At 47.8% G+C, this 23,211-nt stretch overlaps 1 protein-coding gene across 4 annotated transcripts; it reads left to right on the top strand.

Annotated features, from left to right (window-relative positions):
* The first annotated feature begins 14 nt into the window (after nucleotides 1–14).
* C1H1orf109 (chromosome 1 C1orf109 homolog) lies at nucleotides 15–11,539 on the top strand. Of its 4 annotated transcripts, none has more exons than XM_023196487.3 (5): nucleotides 15–263; nucleotides 2,382–2,662; nucleotides 6,692–6,871; nucleotides 9,699–9,821; nucleotides 9,978–11,539. In XM_023196487.3, the coding sequence occupies exons 2-4, from the start codon at nucleotides 2,388–2,390 to the stop codon at nucleotides 9,799–9,801; spliced, it is 558 nt and encodes a 185-aa protein (XP_023052255.2). In that variant the 5' UTR covers nucleotides 15–263; nucleotides 2,382–2,387; the 3' UTR covers nucleotides 9,802–9,821; nucleotides 9,978–11,539. The 4 variants fall into 4 exon arrangements, with proteins under 4 accessions (XP_023052255.2, XP_023052253.1, XP_023052254.2 ...); XM_023196485.3 differs by having other exon boundaries at nucleotides 9,703–9,821; XM_023196486.3 differs by having other exon boundaries at nucleotides 2,385–2,662; nucleotides 6,680–6,871.
* The last annotated feature ends 11,672 nt before the right edge of the window (nucleotides 11,540–23,211 follow it).

Below are 23,211 nucleotides of genomic sequence, written 5' to 3' on the forward strand. Positions count from 1 at the left end.
TATACAAACTACTACTCCCGGCAGGCCTTGCGGCGAGTCCTCATTACCCCAAGCTCTGGAGGGCTAGGGGCCGACTAGGTCAGGTCGGCTGTAGGATTCTGCTCCGGGGCTGGCGGCTGCTTCTGCCAGGCCTGGGGGCCGCCGTGACCCTCTGACTGATTGACTGGCTGGCTGCCTACGTCGGCGCTCCTCAGGGCGCCAAGCTCCCCAGGCCGAACTTGGGGCAAGTGGAGGGTCAGCGGAGACAGAGCAGCCTCGACAGGGTTTGTAAGGGGCCGGGGCGGAATGACAGGGGAGCGGGGCAGGGGTGCAGGCTTTGGGGTGGGCGCGCCAGCCCGTGGCCAGTTTGGGCAGCGAGGGGGGAGAACCCTCTCGTTCCTCGCTCGCCCGCGGACTGGCCACTCCCGCCCAGTTCGCGTCTTGGCGCCTCGACTGGGTGCGCAGCGCTGGGCCGCGACTTCAGGTGCGAGTAGTGGCGCTTGGCAGTTGGACACGCGGTGACTGCAGCGTGAGCCGCGGCCACCACACTCCAGGGAGCCCAGGGCAGGAGGCAGCTCTGGGTGTTCTGGCCGTGGGCCTGGGAATGGGCGTGTAGACGGCGAACCCCGTTGAGCCGCAGTCCTGTCGGAGGTGCTAACTGTGCATCTTGGCATCTGCCCACGGCCACAGGGTTGGATTGCTCAAGGGTTGTGCTGAGACCCAGCAAGGCTAGAGGCTAGTTTCGAAGCTGTAGCTCAGGCTGAGTCTCAAGGCGGGCGACGACTGGACGGCCAGACCGGCGAGCTCTTGACGGGTTTGTGGCCTGATTGTTTGGATTTGGTGCTTTTCACCTGTGGATGCGGTCTGAAGCCATGTCAGAGGGGTTGTTTGTGTTTAAGCGTGCATGTTATAGGCTATGGGAGTGATAATCTTGCCTCTCCCCCTCTGAGTTCAGGAACAATCGAAGAAATAAGCAAAGGTGCCAAGCAGGCTCCTGATGGGCACCAGCGAACTTGGGGACAGAGCAGTCCAAGCATAGAAACCCTGGCAAGCCTGGCCCTTCCTAGAAAGTCCTTTCTCTCTCTCTTCCACCCTGGTTTGTTACTCCATATGCAAAAAATATTTGAATGTCTCTCTCCCGCCCAAGGTCAGCCCTGGGCAGTGGGTGGTGGGGGTGACACCCGAGTCTGCTGGGTGCCTAAGGATCTCCATCAGTCAGATGGCCAAGATGAGAGGGGATGACAACCCATACCTCATGTAGGCTTTCCCGCAGCAGGTGTTTTTATGCTGGGCAAATTGGGCTTCCAGCCTCTCGGTTTCAGGGTTTCCTTCACCCGACTCCCCAATGTGGCCGACCTCCCTGGGCACCTAGGACGTCCACCTGCATCTCAGCCAGAGCTGCCACGTCAGGAGCCCGTGATTCAGTAGTTTTTGCCAGTTGGTTGTGATACACAATGTCAAAAGTGTCATTAAGGCACAGCCGGAGGCGCAAGCTGAGAGGAAAAGACTCCACAGTTAACAGGACATGGCACCACTGCCACCCAATTTAAACTGCCGCAGGCTGACAAATGAGAAGTCGCCGTGTTTGGACGGTCCCAACATCCAGTCCCAAGGAAGCTTCAAACCGAGTGGCCAATCTACATGTTGGACTACAGTACCCAGAAGTAATTTCGTACGACATATTTTCGCGACTCAATAGCCTTGCGGGCCTGCGGAGGAGCTTTGGGGGCGGTCGCCTGTGAGCATGCGCAGAGAGACTATGGGCGCGTGGTGCTCACGCTTTGGGTGTCTTGACTTTTAAGTTTTTCCGCTGGTTTCAGGAACGCGACCGGCAGCCTGGGGCAGGGGAGACAGGACTGTAGGTCAGAGAAGAGACGGCGATTGGCCGCCAGGAATCCTCTGAAGCAGGAGACTGAAGCAGGAGTTACCCTTCCCAAGGGGAAGCCAGGGTCTCCTTCAGAAAGCTGAGGCAGGGCCGGGGCCGGTGGCTCACGCCTGTAATCCCAGCACTTTGCGAGACCGAGACGGGCGGAAAACCTGAGGTCAGGAGTTCAAGACCAGCCTGGCCAACATGGCGAAACCCTGTCTCTACTAAAAATACAAAAATTAGCCGGGCCTGGTGGCGGGCACCTGTATTCCCAGCTACTCGGGAGGCTGAGGCAGTAGAATTGCTTGAACCCGGGATGCAGAGGTTGGAGTGAGCCGAGATAGCGCCACTGCACTCCAGCCTGGGCGACAGAGCGAGATTCCATGTCGAAAAGCAAAAACAAAAAAACCACTTCTGGAGGTGAGACAGCTCCTGTCTGAACACGATGACGGAGATGACGCCCACCCTCGACCCAGTGCCTCCCGGACTGACTTGCCACCCCAACGTGGTTATTTTCTGTTTTTATCTTTTTCAGCAGAAGATGACTCAAGACCGGCCTCTGCTTGCCGTGCAGGAGGCCCTGAAGAAGTGCTTCCTCGTGGTGGAGGAGCAGCAGGGCCTGTGGCAGAGCGCTCTGCAGGACTGCCAGCCTCTCCTGTCCTCCCTCAGCAACCTGGCAGAGCAGCTGCAGGCCGCACGGAACCTGCGGTTCGAGGATGTGCCGGCGCTTCGGGCCTTCCCAGACATAAAAGAGCGGCTGAGGCGCAAGCAGCTGGCGGCTGGTGACATCGTCCTGGACAAGCTAGGGGAAAGGCTGTAAGCAGCTCCTTAGTGCTCTTTCCTGGTGGAAGGATTTTAAAACGAGGTGTTTTATATGTAGCTAGTATCAGTCCAGAAGGTGTTTTTCTCCTTGAAAGCGTGGCATTTGGAGATATCTCAACCTTCCTTACTTATCATCTGGGGCAGTGAGACCTCTGTCAGAAAGCCATTTTCTGGCATATTCCTTGTCAGAGACTAGGCATGGCAGTGGTGGGCTTAGTGGAAGTCACAAAAGAAGAACAGAAAAGGAGCGGAGAAAGCCTATTAGCTCTGCCCTATAGTTTTCTTTGGTAAAAGGCAATGAGGAGCTGTGTAAACTTAGTAGGTGCTGGAGCTAAGGGCTTTATATATATTACGTTATAAAGGCTCTTCAACATATCTGTGACTTAACTGCACTTAATTCCATGCAGGTAGGAAACTGAGGCTCCAGCAGATTGCCCGTGGTGACACAGCCAGAAAAGGGTAGAGCCGGGATTCTAACTAAAGTGTGCCTGACACAAAAGCTAGAGCTCTTAATCACCACTTTGTTCTGCTGTAGGTTGGTGTCTTTGTGCCCAGTAGTAGCATGTCTCCAAGTTCTGATATGCTTGTTGTCAGACCCAGTATCTGTGTTACAGATTTTTTTTTTTTTGAGACAGGGTCTTTCTCTGTCACCCGGGCTGCAATGCAGCCCATTCACAATCACAGCTCATTGCAACCTTGACTTCCCTGGTTCAAGTGATCCTCCCACCTCAACCCCCCAAGTACCTGGGACAACAAGCGTGCACTTCCATGCCCAGCTAACTTTAAAATTTTTTGTAGAGATAAGGTCTCACTGTGTTGCCCAGGCTGAGAGTTATAGGTTATTGAGGACAGAGGAGAGACAGGGCATGTGTGGCCTTTCCTTGAACCAGAACAAAAGGAAGGTCCGGTATATAGAGTCTGTGCCATAGACTAATAGGAAACTGTCACAGATGAGGACTTTCCTTTTATTTATTTGTACAAAATACATTCATTAGGCACTTTGTGGGATGCCAAGCACAAGGTGCCAGGAATACAACAATGAACCAGACTTAGTTCCTGTTCTTAGTTGAGTAAATAAGTTAGTTGAAATAAACAATCAGTGAATTAATCTTAGTTGAAATAAATAATCAGTGAATTAATCTTAGTTGAAATAAACAATCAGTGAATTAAATTGTGGGATGTCCTAAGATATTGATAAGTATGACTTGTGTGGAGGAGGGAAGCTTCTGGGGAGGAAGTGATATTAAAAACCTAATGGTTGAAAAGGTGTAAACAGAGTCAAGACGTGGGTGTGAGTAGTGTGCATAGAGAATAGTACGACTGGCCCGGCATGGTGGCTCATGGCTGTAATCCCAGCACTTTGGGAAGCAGATCACTTGAGATCAGGAGTTTGAGACCAGCCTGGCCAACATGGTGAAACCCCGTCTCTACTAAAAATAAAAAAAGTTAACTGAGTGTCGTGGTGCACTCCTGTAGTCCCAGCTACTGGGGAGGCTGAGGCAGGAGAATCTCTTGGGCCCCGGAGACAGAGGTTGCAGTGAGCCAAGACTGTCCCACTGCACTCCAGCCTGGGTGACTGAGCAAGACTCTGTGTCAAAAAAAGAGAAAAGTATGACAGGAGCAGAGGCCTGGTAAGAGATGAGATCAGCTGAGTATGGCAGCTCAGCCTGTAATCCCAGCACTTAGGGAGGCAGAGGCAGGAGGATCACTTGAGCCCAGAGGTTTGAGACCAGCCTGGGGAACATAGTGAGATCCCATTCTCCACAAAAAGGAAAGCAAAACGAAAAACAGATGAGGCCGGGTATGGTGCCTCACACCTGTAATCCCAGCACTTTGAGAAGCTAAAGGCAGGAGGATCATTTGAACCCTGGCGTTTGAGAAAAGCCTAGGCAACAAAGTGAGACCCTGACTCTACAAGAAATCAAAAAATTTTCTGGGTGTGGTGATGTACACCTGTGGTCGCACAGGGCCTACACAGGGGGCTGAGGCAGGAGGATCACTTGAACCCAGAAGGTCGAGGCTACGGTGAGCCATGTTTGTGTCACTGCACTCCAGACTGGGTAACAGAGTGAGACTCTGTCTCTAAAAAAAAAAGAAAAAAGATAAGATCAGAGAGGTAAAGCAGCTCATGAAATGATGGGTAAGTTATGTAGAGGATCATAAGGTTGCTAGATCTGTCTGTCACCTCTGACAGAGTCTCACTCTGTCACCCAGACTGGAGTGTAGTGGCACAATCTTGGCTCACCGCAACCTCTGCAAGATCACTGCAACCTCCACCTGCTGGGTTCCAGTGATTCTCCTGCCTCAGCCTCTCGAGTAGCTGGGATTACAGGTGCCCGCCACCACACCTGGCTAATTTTTGTGTTTTTAATAGAGACAGGGTTTCACCATGTTGGCCAGGCTGGTGTCGAACTCCTGATCTCAAGTAATCCACCCCCCTGAGCCTCTCAAAGTGCTGGGATTACAAGTGTGAGCCACCACACCTGGCCTATAATGACATTTATATACCATTGTATTAACAGAACAGGTTTACTGTAAGTTGTATACTTTTTTTTTGAGATGGAGTCTCGCTCCATCACCCTGGCTGGAATGCAGTGGTGCGATCTTGGCTCACTGCGAACTCTGCCTCCTGGGCTCACGCCATTCTCCTGCCTCAGCCTCCCAAGTAGCTGGGATTACAGGCACCCGCCACCACGCCTGGCTAATTTTTTGTATTTTTAGTAGAGACAGGGTTTCACCGTGTTAGCCAGGATGGTGTCGATCTCCTGACCTCGTGTTCCGCCTGCCTTGGCCTCCCAAAGTGCTGGGATTACAGGCGTGAGCCACCGCATCCAGCCTGTAAGTTGTATACTTTTAAAGGGTGAATTTTATGGTATGTGAATTATATCTCAATTTGAAAAATAGAACACTGCCTGTCAAAGCCTACCACCCAAAAGGCACTTGGTTTTTTCTAGTTCAGTGGCTTTCAGACTTTGGACCTTGACTTAGAGGAAGAAATATATTTTATATCATTCATAGACACACATACATGCATATATCACTGGAATGTTTCACAAAACAATATGAGTGCTTTACTTAATATTTTGTCTTTTATTTATTTTTATTTTATTTTTAGAGATAATTTCACTCTGTTGCCCAGGCTGAAGTGCGGTGGTATGATCATAGCTTACTGTAGCCTCTAACTCCTCCTGCCAGTGTCCTGAGTAGCTGGGATTCCAGGAGCATGCCACCATACCTGGTTAATTTTTAAAATTTTTTGTAGAGACGGTCTTGCCATATTGCCCAGACTGGTCTCAAATTCCTGGCTTTAAGCTGTCCTCTGGCCTTGGCCTCCCAAAGTGCTGGGATTACAGGCATGCCATTGTACCTGGCTGTTTTTTTTAAAAAAAGTTTTAATTAAAAAAAAAATTATATTTACTTTTGAGATGGAGTCTCGCTCTGTCGCCCAGGCTGGAGTGCAGTGATGCAATCTTGGCTCACTGCAACCTCTGCCTCTGGGTTCAAATGATTCTCGTGCCTCCCAAGTAGCTGGGTCTGCAGGTGTGCACCACCACACCTGGCTAATTTTTGTATTTTTAGTAGAGGCAGGGTTTTGGGACATTGGCTGGTCTCAAACTCCTGACCTCAGGTGATCCACCTGCCTCAGCCTCCCAGAGTGCTGGGATTACAGGCAACAAACCGCTGCACCCAGCCCCTTTCTTGAGTCTTGAGCCACCCCTACATCCAAGGCACCGTCACTAATCTCCTTAGACCAGTGGTCTCGACTGGAGATGGTTTTTCTATGAGGGGACATTTGGCATCATCTAGAGGCATTATTGGTTGTTATGGCTTATGAAGGGTATAGGTGTGGTTTACTCCTGTCGTTTAGTGGGTAGGGGCCAGGCATGCTTCTAAACGTCCTACAATGTACAGGGCAGCCCTTCACAACAGAGAATCATGTCCATAATATCAGTAGTGCCAAAATTGAGAAACCTTCCTTTATACCTGTCTCATGATATTGCCTAACGTCAGACTTTCTTACAGAGCCGTCCTCCTCAAGGTGCGAGACGTGGTCAGCAGCCATGTGGAGCGAGTGTTTCAGATCTATGAGCAGCACGCAGACGCAGTTGGCATTGATGCTGTCCTGCAGCCTTCAGCAGTGAGCCCCTCTGTGGCTGACATGTTGGAATGGTTGCAGGATATTGAGAGACATTATCGAAAGTCGTATCCTTTGCACACATTTTAGGTCACGGCCAGAGCTGTTCTAAGTCTTTCAAATTTCAGTTTTCACAAGACTGGAAAACTATATAGTTTGAGTCAGTTCTCTTTGGTTCCTGAACCTGGATTCTTGCTGCATTCCTTTGTATAATCCTTCCTCTAATAATTTACTGAGTCGCTACTACCTGTCAGGCACTGTTCTTGGTGCAGAGAGACAGGCATTACAAAAGGAAAGTAGAATGCCAGATGGCGATAAGTGCTATGGAGAAAAATAAACCTGGGAAAGTGAGGAGTGAGGGTGGGGTTGTGATTTAAAATAGGGTGGTCAGAGCAGGCCTGATGAGAAAGTGATATTTGAGCAAAGATCTGAAGAGGGTAAGGGAAAGAGCTATTTGGGGAGAGAAAGTTACTAGGCAGAGGAAACATCAAATGCAAAGGCCTTGAGGTAAGAACATTCCTGGTCTATTCAGGAAATAGTGAGGAGACTAGACTAGAGTATGAGGAGGAGCCTAATAGCAGGTGAGGGTAGAAAGATGGGGGGCTCGACTTTCTAGGGCCTTGAAGGTCTTTGAAAGAATTTGGGGTCCGGGTGTGGTGGCTCACGCCTGTAATCCTCGCACTTTGGGAGGCTAAGGTGGGAGGATTGCTTGAGCCCAGGAGTTTGAGACCAGCCTGGGCAACATGGTGAAACCCCGTCTCTACAAAAAATACAAAAATTAGCCAAGAGTGGTGGTATGTGCCTGTAGTCTGTAGTCCCAGCTACTCGGGAGGGTAAATCTGGAGGATTGCTTGAACTGGGGGAGGTTGAGGCCACAGTGAGCTGAGATTGTACCACTACACTCCAGCCTGGGTGATAAAGTGAAACTCTGTCTCCAAAAAATAATAATAATAATAATAATTTTGGGCCAGGCATGATGGTGTGCAGCTTAGTCCCAGCTACTCAGGAGGCTGAGGTGGGAGGGTTGCTTGAGCCTGGAAGGTCAAGGCTGCAGGGAGCCATGATCGCCAGCCTGGGTGTTATCAGCAGCCTAGGTGACAGAGCAAGACCCTGTCTCAAACTGCCCCCGCCCCCACCAAAAAAAAAGCATTCGAGTGACAGAAAAAGCTCTTAGAAACTTTGGATTAAGGAGTAACAGGATAAGACCTATGTTTTTAACAGTATCATTCTGGCTTCATTCTAGGGTAAGATTTGGGGTAGTAGGGGCAAGGGTAAAAGCAGAAAGACCAGTTAGTTGAAGCTCTAACATTTTTCTCTCAAAGTTTTTTTTTTTTGCCTAGGAAATGGGGTCTTGCTGTGTTGACCAGGCTGGTCTTGAACTCCTGGCCTCAATGATCCTACCACCTTGGCTTCCCAAAGTGCTAAGAGTACAGGTGTGAGCCACCATGCCTGGTTTCTCAATTCTTGTCTGATACCTGATTTTAGCCTTTGGCTTAGGTTTCTGCCTTCATGTGAATAACCTCCAAATCCCAACTTTTCTTGTCTCTAGTCTTGACTTTTGGTTTCCTGCAGATGCCTCCAACTGGATTGTTCTTGGAACTGCAAACTCAAGTTTAAAATTGAACTCCTCAATCTAGCCATCAAATTCAGCCCCCTTTTCCTTGAGTTGTAGAACCCACCCTATTTTCTCTTTTATTTATTTATTTTTTGAGACGGAGTTTTGCTCTTGTTGCCTAGGCTGGAGTGCAGTGGCATGATCTCGGCTCACTGCAACCTCCACCTCCCAGGTTCAAGCAATTCTCCTGCCTCAGCCTCCCAAGTAGCTGAGATTACAGGCACCGCCACGACACCCGGCTAATTTTTGTATTTTTAGTAGAGATGGGGTTTCACCATGTTGGCCAGGTTGGTCTCAAACTCCTGACCTCAGGTGATCCTACCACCTTGGCCTCCCGAAGTGCTGGGATTACAGGCATGAGCCACTGCGCCCGGGTTATTTTCCCTTTTAAATGTGTTGGTAGCAGCAGTACTAACAGCAACAGGAACATGGGCAGAAGGAGCAAGAACTGCGGCTGACATTACTAAGCACTTGCTATGTGCTAGAGTGTTTACACAGTCACTCATCAAGTCCTTTCCCTCTGTTTCCCTGGTGCTTCTTTGATTTTCCTTCTCTGTCCCCTCTGCTGCTTACATGGCTTCTTACCTCTCACTTGGATTCTTAATTGCATGTAGCCTCTTGACGGGTTTCTCTGTCTGGTTTCTTTCCCTCTAAGCTGACTCCAGTTAATGACCTCTATTTCTTCAGGAAGTCTGGCTCTGATCCTGCTACTTAGGATCAGAATTGTACTGTACAGTATAGGAATAGCTCCTGTTGCTAATGGGATAAAGTTCAGAGCCCTACCTTGGTACTCAGTGTTCTTTCTGTTCTGGCTTAGCCCACCTTTCAGCCTTTCTGACTGCTTTCCATGTGGCATCCATGCTGAGCAGACTGGAAGATTTGCTTTCCCTGAATTCATTCTATGCGTCTGTGCCTTCATTTATGTTTCCTACCAGCTGGGGTGTCCCTGCTTCCTCTGAATTGGATGTATTTATCCTCTGAACCTCCACTAGCTTTACCTCTCATGTCACTTTTGTTCTTTCTTTTCAGGATCTGGTTTTGTCCTCACCATGCTGAGATCCCAGATTTCAGAGATGGCTTCATTCCTCTTTCCCTGTAGCACAAAGCCATATTAGTAAACAGTTGCTCAGGAAATATTTGTAGCATAGGTGAATCAGGCCCACCTGGTAAAATGTAAGGATATCTGCACTTTCATTTTTATAGCTCCCTCTGGTTCTCACCAGGGTGTTTTTTTAACTTCAGCATATTTCATTTTCTTTTGAGCAGTCCTTAACTTCCAGAAAGGTACCTGAAGAGAAAGTATCTTCTTTCCTCTATCCGGTGGGGAGACTTGGCAAACATCCAAGCTTTGCCCAAGGCCTGGGACAGAATTTCAAAAGATGAACACCAAGATCTTGTACAAGGTACTTGTTTGTGTTCTTCCTTCATGTCTCCTCTCCTCCTTTCTCTCCCTGTGGCTTACCTCTTTGGAAGCTTTAGGAAGGTACCCTTGCTGTGCCTCTGTGTTTTATGTTCTCGGGAGAGGTTTTAATGCCATTTTTTCTTTCTTCCTATTTCAGATATCCTACTGAATATTTCTTTCTTCCTGGAAGAGTAAGGAAGCTGTGCGTATCTGAAGACCATGGGCACCACAGTTGAAGACTGACATTCTAAACCCTGATGCTTCCAAAGAAATGTCAGTATTTCAGTCTGACGTATTTGAAATATCAGTGCCTTGAACCTAGATATGTGATGTTGGAGCTGCAGCATGCCAGGCCATGGCTGAGAGTATGTGAGTCACACCTTGCCCTTTTCTGAGGCTCAGGGAAGTAGATGGAGATAGAGACACAGCAGGAAAGACGGTGCTGAAGAACATAGTGCCTTGCCTCTGTTGTAGACTTGAAGAGGTGGGGAAGCGAGGACAGGAGGCAAAGAGCCGCACTGCCCTTGGCATCATTCAAAGCATTGTCTGGTTGACACCAGGTCCTGGTTTTGTGTCTTTTGTCATTATCTGAATCCTTGACAAAAGAAAAAGTGATTTTGGTGATTTAAAGAAATAAGGGTGATTTTGACAGAAAATATATTTTTAAAATAGTGACCAATTGCAATAGTTATCCTCAAGCCAATTTCCAGAGCCTGCCACCAGGGGGAGATGGTGCAGCATGAATCATTCTGAATGCTTTGTCTTTGAAGTGTTCCCCTGTTGCTGTTACTGTCTCAGAGGAAGTAACTGGGCATGGTGAGACTCCTAACATGACGGGAGGTTTTTTGGCCAAAGCTGGCATCTGACTTGCCACATTCCTCTGAGTCTGTAGTACCTGCAGGGGTGGGAGAACGCCAGCCCAGAGTCAGTCCATCAGGGTTACATTTCCAAGGCCCGCTGCCTTCGTCTATGTAATGGCTGTGTTACTTTCAGACTTTTCAGCTTCCCAGGGTGTTGTAGAAATCTTGGTCATTGAATGTAAAGGGACTTAGTAAAGGGTATAGATATTTTTCAAAAATGAAAATAACTTTTTTTCTTGTAAGTGATAAGCTTTTATAAAGATCATAGGAAAACTAGAAAAAAATGTAAAATGTAGAAAATTGTAAAACAAACTTCATTAGAGATATTTTGATATGTATCTTTTTAGTGTCTATTTACAAATTTTTTCTTTTAACATAGATAGGGTCTCACTGTATTGCCCAGCTCAAACTCCTGAGCTCAAGGGATCTTCCCACCTGAGCCTCCCAAAATGTTGGGAACACAGGCGTCAGCCACTGCTCCCAGTTAATTCATGAATTTTTTAAAAGAACAAACATGGTATCATTGATACATACTGTTAGGTTGTCTTTTTTAAAAAACCTAATATAATTTGTTCGTCTTTTTATAAATATAGCTCAACACAGTTATATTCCTTTTGTGAATGTATTATATCTACAATTTACCTTTTTTCTTATATTTTACATGCATTTTCCCAAATCTTTTTGTTTTCCTATCTGTAAAGGTAATACATTCTGATTATGAAAATTTAAAATGTTACATAGAAATGTACCATTATCTATCTGCCAGATAATTATTATTAATAATGTGTATTTATTTTTCCAGAAATTAAAAAAATCTATCATTGCAAATCTAAGTATTGCAAATAAAACTTAAAAAGCATTTGAGCATCAAGTCTTATGTTGGGCTCTGGGGACAGAAATAAAAGAGAGCCCTAGAAAGGCTCACAGTTCCACCAGGGAAAGATTAATGTGCAAATAAATCACTGATATCTTGTCAAAATTTTGATTTTGATTCTGTAGGTCTGGGATGGGGCCCAGATTCTGCATTTCAAACGAAGTCCCAGCTAATGGTCCAAGGACCAGACTTTGGATTGCAGAGATTTAAGTTGTAATACAATAATAAAAGTGTCATAGTTAAGGTAAAAACAGGTACTATGGGAGAATAGAGGTGATAACTAATTGCCTGTGGGACTCCTCGATGACAGTGATATTTGAGGTGCGCCTTGGAGGGAATTTTTCTTGGGGCTAGGAGTGGGATGCAGGGCATTCCATGCACAGGAGACAGTCTAAACAAAGGCTGTATTTGAGGCAGAATGGAAGCCAGCACTTGATGAAAGTTTGCTGTGTGCCAGGCATTGTGCTTGTTGCCTTTACCCTCCAGAACTGGCAAGTAATAGTTCAGTATCGCAAATAACGAGTTCACAGATGGATGGAAGGATGGCAGGAAATGGGTCAGTAAGGGTGGACTGGAACCGAATTGTGAAGAGGATTGTGAATCCCAGCTCAAGTGTTTGTATTTTGCTCTACAAATGGGAGTTGCTTGCTTATGTGTATGCATGTGTAATAAAGAGGTTTTTAAACCTCCCTCATGGAAGCAAGTAATGGCTAAGTAGAAACAAGCATGTTTATGGTGCTCAGTAATAGTTATATAGTATTGAAGTATAATTGTTACTGTTTTTATTTTGTTCCCTGTTAGTATTTTGTCTGTTAAAATGCCATATTTTTCATTGTTCTTTTTACATTTAAAATAAATTTTATTTTTTTGAAACAGAGTCTCACTCTCACCCAGGCTGGAGTGCAGAGGCACAATCTCAGCTCACTGCAACCTCTGCCTCCTGGGTTCAAGTGGTTCTCCTGCCTCAGCCTCCTGAGTAGCTGGGATTACAGGTGCTTACCACCATGCCCGGCTAATTTTTGTATTTTTATTAGAGACGAGGTCTCACCATGTTGGCCAAGCTGGTCTCGAACTCCTGACCTCAAGTGATCTGCCTGTCTCGGCCTCCCAAAGTGCTGGGATTACCGGCGTGAGCCACCACACCCAGCCTGTAAGTGATACATCAATGTTGTAAAATAGGTATGCAAGAGCATACCTATTAGGCTGGGCACAATGGCTCTTGCCTGTACCAGCACTTTGGGAGGCAAAGGTGGGAGGATGGCTTGAGGTCAGGAGTTTAGACTAGTTGGGCAACCCTGTCTCTACAAAAAAATAAGAGCCAGGTGTGGGGGTGTGTGCCTGTAGTCCTAGCTATCTGGGAGGCTGAGGTGGGAGTTTCCCAATTTCCTTTCCTGAAGGCAACCAATATTGAATGTTTCTAGTGTATCTTTCCAGAAATACTATGCCTGTGTGAGTGTAGTGGGTAGGTATCCTCAAAGACAGCCCCTAGTGCTCCCACCTCTGGTATTCATGCCCTTGTGTACTCCTCTCCCCTTCCAGATGGACTTTTTTTTTTTTTTTTTTTTTTTTCTTTTTGAGACAGTCTCACTCTGTTACCAGGCTGGAGTGCAGTGGTGTGATCTTGGCTCACTGCAACCTCCACCTCCCGGGTTCAAGTGATTCTCCCGACTCAGCCTCCCGAGTAGCTGGGACTACAGACGTGTGCCGCCATGCCCAGCTAATTTTTGTATTTTTAGTAGAGAGACAGGGTTTCACCATGTTGGCCAAGATGGTCTCGATCTCTTGATCTCATGATCTGCCTGCCTCTGCCTCCCAAAGTGCTGGGATTACAGACGTGAGCCACCACACCTGGCCACAGATACACATCTGATGAATAAAATACTACAAAAGTAGTAGGATGTTACTTCTGAAATAGGTAAAAAAGACTTCAGCTTCCATCTTGGGTGCTCTCTGTCTCTGGGATCGCCCACCCTGGGGAAAGGCAGCTGCGATGCTGAGGCAGCCCTGTGGAGAGGCTCATGTGAGAGACCAATGCCTGCCAACAACCATGCGACTGAACTTGGAAACAGATCCTCCCTCCCACGTGGAGTTGAACCTTCTAATGGGTCCACAGCCCCTGCTGACAGCTTGACTACAGCCTCTTGAAGACCCGAGCCAAAGGCAGCCTGCTAAGCGGTGCCTGGATTCCTGATCCATGTAAACTGGGATAATAAATGTTTTAAATCACTAAGTTTGGGGGCCATTTGTTCCACAGCAATAGATAATCACTACATCAAAAAAACCTCCATTTTTATATGAAGGCTAACATACCATATACCCACTTTTTCACCTTGTTCTTTCTTACTGTATCTTGGACTTCATCCTATATATATGAGTTTCCTTACATTGTTTTAAACAGTTGCATAGATTTCTGTTGTGTGGGTAAACCATAGTTTACTTAAAATAGCCCCTTAGGGTGGACATTTGTTTCCAAAGTCTTCATACCTATTGGTTTTTATAGTAGCAACCCCCCTGTACTCCCACTCTTGTTCATTAGGCCTCCCCTCCACCCCCTGGAATTTTCCATTTAGCTAATTTCACTACCTTCCAACAACAACAAAAAATAGTATTTTTTACTGGAATCATTAAATTGATAAACGAATTCAAGGAGAGTCACCGCAATGGGAATACTTCTGGTGCTCCTCCTTTATGTATGCCACTGGCTTATGGATGAAGATACCAGTGTGAGTTCTGTTGTGTTTTCCTTCAGCTGGGTCAGAACCCCTTTCTCTGTCAGTGTAAGACCATATTGGGATGAAATGAAGAATTTTGATTTCCCTCTGTCCTGTCCCTCCCCATCCACATCTAGAAATTGACCTTCAGATCCTTCTCTCAGAGTAAGGGTTGTCTCAAGGTGCTGGGTTGCCTGGGCCCTGAAGAGAAGGTCTCCTGTCTGCCCAAGGAGAGCCCAGGCTTTATGGGGACTGTATTGCACCAGCCTTTAATTGTAATGAGAATCCAGATACCTTCCCAACCTGCTCAAACACTGGATCGTTTATAATTCCACTTCCCTATGAGAAGGGAGGAAGAGTGCACATTTCAGGGAGTAGGTTTGGGGATGAGGGGAAGGAGAACCTAGACCTGGGTTCGAGTCTCAGCTCAGCCTTTGCTAGCTATGTGATCTTGGGCAAGTAATTTCCCCTAAGTCTGTTTTCTCATCTGTATAGTGGAAGTGATGATATGTCCTTACATGGTTGTAAGGTTTAACTAAGAGGAGATAGTGAAGGCTTTGGGTGCATTTATGAGCATTTAAGGAATTGAAATTCACTTAAGCTTTATTAGTCACCCACTAAGTGTATAGCTCTGTGCTAGGCTCTTTAACATCTTTCTAAACCCTAACAAACATTGAAACAAGTATGCTTACTTCCATTAGGTAGATGAGGAGACCGAGACAGAGACCTGGTAAATTCTCTAAATGCCCACAGCTTGTCAGTGATATTGCCAGAATTTGCTCCAGGGCTTGCCTGGTTCTGGTGAAAGGTGCTTTCCCCCACACCACTGTTTCCTCTCTGCCACAGAAGGCAAGAGCATGCCTAACATCTACTCAGCTCCAACAACAGTGAGGTTTTCTGATACCCAGTCCTGCACAGGACATGGATCCTGCAGTGCAGAGCTACCTCCGTCGGACTTGGCTGTGGCACACAAAGTATCCAAGCCTCTTCCAGGACAGCCACAACCTTGCCAGCTACCCTCCCTTCTGATCCCATAGCCAAGAGGGTTGGAGCAAATCCTAGCACGGTCTACCAGAGTCTTACACTTTTGCCCTTGATTTCAGGGCCTGATAGGAGAAAGCCAGTGATTCTGAAGGAATGACAAGGGTACCCCTTCCAGGCACTCTCCTCCTCCCTACCCTTCCTGGAAGGCTCCTTCTTGGTTTCCACATAGACCAAAGGAAAGTCATTTTTCCGAGACTATAGGGCCCCAGCCCAGAGATTCCAATCTAGTATGTGCGGGGAGGGGCTAGATATCTGAATCCTTAATAAGTACCCTTCGTTCTGTTGCAGGGTCATTCCTTAAGAAAGAGCCTTCATCCTGAGAAAAAGCAGCAGTTAGCACAGAGATTGATGGCTGGGTAGAGTAGCCACAAAGACTGCCCTTCTCTGGGGAAGAAACGCCTTCATAATTCCCTCGCTGCACCTCTTTCCCCCTTTTTGTTGTCAGTTCTGAAGTCCAGCGGGTACCTCGGCATTGCTCCCCCGGCCCCTCTGTGCTGTTTGGGGTGGGATAGTCATAACTTAAGTATACGGGACTTGAGAGTCTGTCGCATCCATATCCATTCATTCTGAGGCCTCCCTGTGTGCCCAGCACAGAACTCATCATTAGTAATACAGAGGTAAATCAAAGAAGTCCATGATTTAGTAGGCCACGCAGATCTGCAAGCCCTTCGTGAGAAGGGCTGTTGTGAAGGATGTGTGGGGAATGCAGTGGATGGAGGGAGTGACTGATTGTTTTTGTGGGTTTTTGTGGGAGGCGAGATAGCGGAATGTGAGACTAGCTCCTCTGTGAGTTAAGTTTCAGCGAGAGTCTTCCCTCTGGTCTCTAGTAGAGTAAGTGATGGGGGTGGGGGTCAGCATGTCCTGTTGGTCATCATGTGAGCGGGGAACAACCCTCTCTGCTCTGGCTCATCTCTTCTGATTGAAACGTGTGGAGCAGTTCTTAATTTGCACAGAAAGCCCAGACTAATAAATCTGCTACTCAATTGCAATTCCCACAGTGCGTTTATAGGCAACAGCTGACTTTTATCAGCTAGTTTGTTCTTTCATATAAGCAGAGTTTTATGAGGGTCTCCTGAGCTGGCTCGTAACGTGATGAAACGTCTGCAAAACTCAACCATAAATCCCTGGCACCTGCCAAGCAGAGGGTGCTGTTTTCCAGGCACATTTTGTCCAGCTGGCGGCTCTGTCCCCTTGCCCAGTTTGCATTTTTGCACTTGTCTCTTTAAACTTGGATTTGTTTTTCAGTTCTCTGCGGCCTCTTTAAAGGCAACTGAAAAATGAGGGGTAGGAAAAAGGAACTAGAAAGTTACGTCTGTGCTAAAAATTACCCCTGGCTTATGTTGCTCTGAAAGCCAGTTTTGATCCCACTGTTGAAACAGACATCAGGCTTCCCAGCCACATGAACCCCAGGGCAGGGGACCGGAGGCCGCTGCCAGCCGAGCCCGTTATTAATACTTTGATTCTTTTCTGGGCCATCACCTTTTGTACTTACCAAAGGCCCCTACCCTCAGTTGTCAGTTCTGTAAATTAAAGAAACAACTCCAGAGGCATTTTCTCCAGATGGTCTCCAAGCATGACATCTTTTCCCAGCATTTAGAGCTCCCCCAACACAGAGAGATGAAATTTAAATGCCCTCTCTCCTCCAAATAGGGCGAGACCTGTACTCTTGGAGAACGCTGGGTGGCTGGGGTGGACTGGGTGGTTGGGAGAGTTACAAAGGCCTCAGTGGTGCATCTAGGAAAGGTTGAGTGTGGTCCTGGCTGTGTGGTCAGGATTACCCACCTGTGTTTATGGGTTCTCTTCATTTTGATCAGACCATTAGGTCAGAAGGCTCCTGTGGCTGCCCTTCCTGTGGCCTTATCCCTTGCTTGCTTTCCCTAGCCCACACTTCAGGCTGGCTTTATGTGCCTATGACCCACACTTACAAGGGTTCCCAAGGCTGGTTTCGTGCTCTGCTGTCACTCTCGAAATTCTGAACAGTTTTCAAATAATTTTCCTTTTGCACTGGGCCCTGCAAATTATGTTGCCAGTTCTGCCCAGCTTCTCTCTGGTCCTACTGCTTATAGCTGCCCCAGCACTGTGGACAGACCCTTTCTTCTCCAAGTTTAAGTCTGAGCCTTTGCAGAGCAGGTTAGTTTCCTGTCATTGAGGCATCTGGCCTTGTCCCTCTCCCAAAGGCTCCCTGTTATCCACTCTTCTGGCTACGGCCAATCCCATTATGTGATAGTATCTCTACAGGCCCTAAAGAGGTACCTGTCAATCCCAGCTCGCTAAGTCATCTGCAGCTGCTCCTGGCCCCTTCTTATCATTTTCTAGAAAAGATTTCCAGTCAATGCACTCTGCTGGGAAGAAGCTGCCTGCTCTTCTGGAGGAGTTGGGGTCTTTGCTAGAGAAAACATCCCCTAACTCCCACCTCCACCTCAAAGGCAAGACATTGTTTCCTGCTATGGGAAAGAGACCCACTTTCTTAATTTTCCAAGCCCCACTCAGACACCATCTCCTCTGTGTTATCTCTTCTTACACCCCTAGATGAAAATAACCCTTCCTTTCTCAGCGCAGTGCTTGTACTTCCCTTTACCACTTAATTTTTAAATTAAAAAAAAACTAGAGACAGGGTTTCACCAAGTTGTCCAGGCTGGTCTTGAACTCCTAGGCTCAAGAGATCCACCTGAGCTGGGCTAGGTGCGGTGGCTCACACCTGTAATCCCAGCACTTTGGGAGGCTGAGGCGGGCAGATCACTTAAGCCCAGGAGTTTGAGACCAGCCAGGGCAACATAGTGAGGCCCCATTTCTTAAATAAATAAATAAAAGAAATAGGCCTACCTTGGCCTCCCAAAGCACTGGGATTATAGGCATGAGCCATGACACTCGGCCTATTTTTTTTTTTAAATCCAGTTACTGCAGGAAATTTTATTTTTTTTCTTATCCATTCTTATATCCCTACCAGCTCAGCAAGTGGCTCAGCCCCATCTGGGAATTGAGCCAAGTGGTAGAAACGGTGCAGGGGCCTTTGCAGCTCCCTGGCATGGAGAAGGTGGGCCCTGCTCTACCCGGTGGGATGGTGCAAGGGGTGGCAGTGGTCTCTGGCAGAGCTGGCTGGCTGCTGGTAGCCATGGCCTCCTGTAAAGCCGCGGTATCCTAGAAAGATTGTGAGCTTCCGCAAAATCCTGGCTCCACCCACCTAGGATGTGGGCCTTGTGTTTTCCTGCTCTTACCTGTGGGATGAGGATAAGAAGACCCAATTCACTGAGCTATTTTGAAAATGAAATGAACTAATTCATTCAAACCACAGAGGATGAAGCCCAGCACACAGTAGGTTCTTAATTAATTATAGGTTTTATCCTCCCCCTGGAGGAGGACTTGGGACTGAGGCCCATTTCCTCCTCTGTCAGGTACCAGCTGGGCTGAGGGTGTAGTCACTGGCTACCTAGGAGCTAGGCTGGCTGACAGAAGTGAAACAGGGCAGAAGATGACCCCTATTCCAACAGCAAAGACCCACAGGCCACGCTGGGCAGAGCATCCTCCCTTTCCCAGCCAGCCTGGCTTGGGTTCCCTGGCAAGGCTGGCGGACCTAGATCCACCCAGCATTGCCACACTGGCGGAAATGGTGATTACCATCCGAGCCAAACCCTAGGACTGTGGCGACAGCCCTGACAGAGGCCCAGCCGCCACATCAAGGACACGGCTCCACCCTCCTCTCAGCATCCCCTCCCTCCCCAGGCTTCCCCGCCTCCCTCCTTCCCAGAGAACCCAGGGTGTAACCTCTCCTCGAGGCCAAGGTAAGCCACAGCCTTCTGTGGCTGCTTCTGTGTGGTGAAGGTCCTGGGCAGGGAATCGGGACATCGGAGTTCCTGACCCAGCTCTGCCACTCCGGTGGGACCTGAGTGTGTGACTTGACCTCTCTAGACCCCAGGGTCTTCATCAAACAAAGAGGGTGGGTAGGCAAAAGTTTCAACATAGAGCTGCTGCAAAAATGAAATGGGCTAATGCACGTAAAAAGAGCTTGAAATCAGGGATCGGCACAGTGGCTTACATCTGTAATCCTTGCACTTTGGGAGGCTGAGGCAGGAGGATTGCTTAAGCCCAGGAGTTCGAGACCAACCTAGGCAACATTTCAAGACCCTGTCTCTACAAAAAAATAAAAAATAAGCTGGATGTGGTGGCATACACCTGTAGTCCCAGCAACTTGGGAGGCTGAGGTGGGAGGATCACTTGAGCCCGGGAGGTCAAGGCTGCAGTGAGCCATGATAGCACTACTGAACTCCAGCTTGGGTGATAGAGCAAGACCCCCCCCCCTTTTTTTTTTTAAAGAGCTTGAAACCATGTCATAGAAATAGAAGCAATTTTCCTCTGAGAAGCAAAGGGATTTGGGAGCCAATAAGAATAACACTGCAATTGCCACTCCTGGAAGTTTCTCAACTTAATGCTTACTCCTAGCGCTTTCACATCCATTAAAAAACCCTGTGAGGTAAGTGCTATTTCCCCTGTTTTACAGAAACAAGGATGCTGATTTAGGGGGATGGTGGTCAAATGACTTCTCAAAGGTAACATAGCCAATCTGAGATTTTAACTCTGATCAGACTCTAGGCAAATCACCTACCCTCTCTGTGCCTCAGTTTATTCTCCTGTGCAGTGGACACCATTATTCCCCTCTGAGAACCACTGTGATGAAATGAACCCATGTGTGAAAAGCACCTGGCACAGTACTGGGCAAATTTTCTTCTCTTGCTCGGAATCAGGAATTCCCGCTACGCATCTTAGCCTTAAGAGCTGCCTTGGGTTGGATGGTCGCTGACTCCAGCCTTTCTGGGGAGTTCTGATGATCTCTCAGTGCAGGAAGCATTGCCCAGGTGGGAGCACAGGCGTGTCAATTCCCGGCTACACTTCAGCACCCAGGCCAGCCAAATGAGCCTCCTCCTTGCCTGGGGGAATCTGGGGACCTGCATCATTTCTATCTCTGTCCACTGAAATCATCATTGTTCCCTGCAAGTCTCCAAAGCACCAGAATCCTGCATCACAGCAAGGGGGAAAAGGCTCCCAGTGCAGCAAGCCGTGCAGACGTGTTTGAGAGAATAACCAGCACTGTCTGTGCAAGCGGCCGATCCCATTCTCTTTGATCCACAGCCCGGGACCAAGGAGGGTAGTTCTCACCCACAGAGAGCTGAATAGCTTCCTCCGTCCAGTTGCCCTTGGGCCTGGCTGCCTGGTCCAGCAAGACAGAGTTGTCCTTATTTATATCCTGTGTAACTCTGGCCCAGTGAAGAATAAACAGTCTCTCCCTCAGTGAGGATTTAAGAATCTAGACCAGTGGTTCTTATTCTCAGCTGCACATTGAAATAATTTGGGGAACTTTATAAAACACTGATGTCTGGGTAGACTCAGGTTCACCCCCTAAGATTCTGGTTTAATTGGCTGGGATGCAGGAATTTAAAAACCCCCTCCCTCACAAGTGGTTCTAATAGAGAGCAATGGCTGAGAACAACTGCTTTGATACAATTCATTCATTTGAAGATCTTTGACACTGTGTGTCAGGCACTATGCTGGGCTCCAAGGTGAACAAAATAATCTGGGTTTTGTCCTCATGTAGCTTGCATTCTAGTGGGAAGGAACAAAATGAATTAGCAATAAAACAATTTCAGATGGTAATAAGGTCTATAAAGACCATGCAAGCCGGGCACGCGGCTCACACCAGTAATCCCAGCACTTTGGGAGGCCAAGGGGGAAGAATTATTTGAGCCCAGGAGTTTAAGACCAGCCTGAGCAACATAGGGAGACCCTTGTCTCTATAAAAAGTAAAAAAAAAAAAAAAAAAAAAAAAATTAGCCAGACTTGGTGGCACACACGTGGTTCCAGCAATGCGGGAGGCTGGGGTGGGAGGATCACTTGAGCCTGGGAGGTCGAGGCTGCAGTGAACTGTGGTGATACCACTGCATTCCAGCCTGGTTGAAAGAGCAGGACCCTGTCTCCAGAGAGAGAGAGAGAGACAAACATGCAAGTAGTAACAGGATAGAATGACTTGAGGGAGGGTGAGGGGGCGGAGAGGCTTTCTGAGGAGGTGACTTTTGTGCTTAGACCTAAATGAAGTGAACGAGGGGGACGTGTGGATCTGATGCAGCTGTGCTCAGCGCTGTCTGGGCACTCCAAGACCCTTTCAGGGGTTTTGCAAGTGAAACTTTTTATGATACTAAGATGCTATTTGTTACTCTCATTCTCTCACCAGTCTACAAGGAAGTTTTCGGGTGTCCTGTGATGTATGATGATGTCATCACTCTGACAGCTAATGGGAATTGTTCTTGAATATTCTCATGTTTGGGTTTTTTGTTTGTTTGTTTGTTTTTTCAGACCAAGTCTCACTATGTTGACCAGGCTCGTTTAGAACTCCGGGGGTCAAGCAATCCTACTTCCTCAGCCTCCCAGGTAACTGGAACTACAGGCGCACCCCACTGAGCCTGACTTGTATTCTGTTTTTAAAAATCCTCAAATTTAATTTCTCTGTTAGTAAATAGTGATGGATATAACCCATATAAACACAAACGGACACTCTTTAGAGTCATCAATTATTTTTTCTAATTTTTTGGAAACAGGGTCTCACCCTGTTGACCAGGCTGAAGTACAGTGGCACAATCACAGCTCACTGCAGCCTCAACTTCCCAGGCTCAGGTGATCCTCCCACCTCAGCCTCCTGAGTAGCTCAGACCACAGATGCACGCCACCACATCTGGCTGATTTTCTTTTTAGTAGAGATGGGGTCTTGCTATGTTGCCCAGGCTGATCTTGAACTTCTGGCCTCAAGCAACCCTCCCATCCCTTACCCCCAAAGTGCTGGGACTATAGGCATGAGCCACCACGCCTGGCCTGGAGTCCTCAATTCTTTTTTCTTTTTGACCTCCTGGGCTCAAGCGATCTTCCCACCTCAGCCTCCTGAGTAGCTGGGACTATAGGTGCTCTTGAGTAGCTGAGACTACAGGTGCACACCACCATGTGTGGTTAATTTTTGTAGTTTTTGTAGAGATGGGGTTTTGCCATGTTTCCTAGGCTGGTCTCAAACTCCCGAACTCAAGCAATCCATCCACCTCGGCCTCCCAAAGTGCTGGGATTACAGGTGTGAGTCACCATGCCCAGCCCCTCAGTTCTTAAGAGTATAATAGAGTCATGGGACCAAAAGTTTGAGAACCGCTGATCTGGCAGGAGAGCCTTCCAGAGAGTCCAGGGGTGGGAACAAGTTTGGTGTATTCAGGAAAGTGCAGGAAGCAGGGCGACCAGAATGAAGAGAGAAAGGGGATGGAAGCACACGAGGTCAGAGGGGAAGGCAGAGACCAGCTCTGCAGGGACCTAGAGGAGGACGATTTCAGGCAGAGAAGACTGGGAGGCTGTCCAGGTGTGAGATACCAGACCAGGCTACAGTGATGACAGCGGAGATGGAGAGAAGTTAATCCCAGAGATATCTGGAAAGTTGAATTAGCAGGACCTGGTGATACATTTGATGTAGGGAGAGTAAAGGTGGATGGCTCCAGTTTGCTGGCTGTTCAGCAAGGCAGGGGACAGGTGGGGAATGGGTGGGTAGGGGAGACAGAATATGAAACATGGGGTTGGGGACATCTGCTGGCTTCTTAAATGGGTTTGGAGGTCACTAGAGAAGTCAGGGCTGGAGTGAGGATCAAGCTTCGGGAGAATGTGTGCAGAGAGAAGGAGAGGCATCTGAGGGGCTTTGCTGGGGAAGCCCAACCTGCATGACGTAGCCCAAGGAGATGGCAGAGAGGGTGAGAGGAGAACCAGCAGGTACTGGGGGGCAGGAGCCAAGGAAGGAGACAGAGGAAGGAAAAAACGGAGGTGGGGGAAGAAGGAAGAAAAGAAGGAGGGAAGGAAGGAAGGAAGGAAGGAAGGAAGGAAGGAAGGAAGGAA

The sequence above is a fragment of the Piliocolobus tephrosceles genome, chromosome 1 (genome assembly GCF_002776525.5).
Source record: "Piliocolobus tephrosceles isolate RC106 chromosome 1, ASM277652v3, whole genome shotgun sequence".
Classification (NCBI taxonomy): domain Eukaryota; kingdom Metazoa; phylum Chordata; class Mammalia; order Primates; family Cercopithecidae; genus Piliocolobus; species Piliocolobus tephrosceles.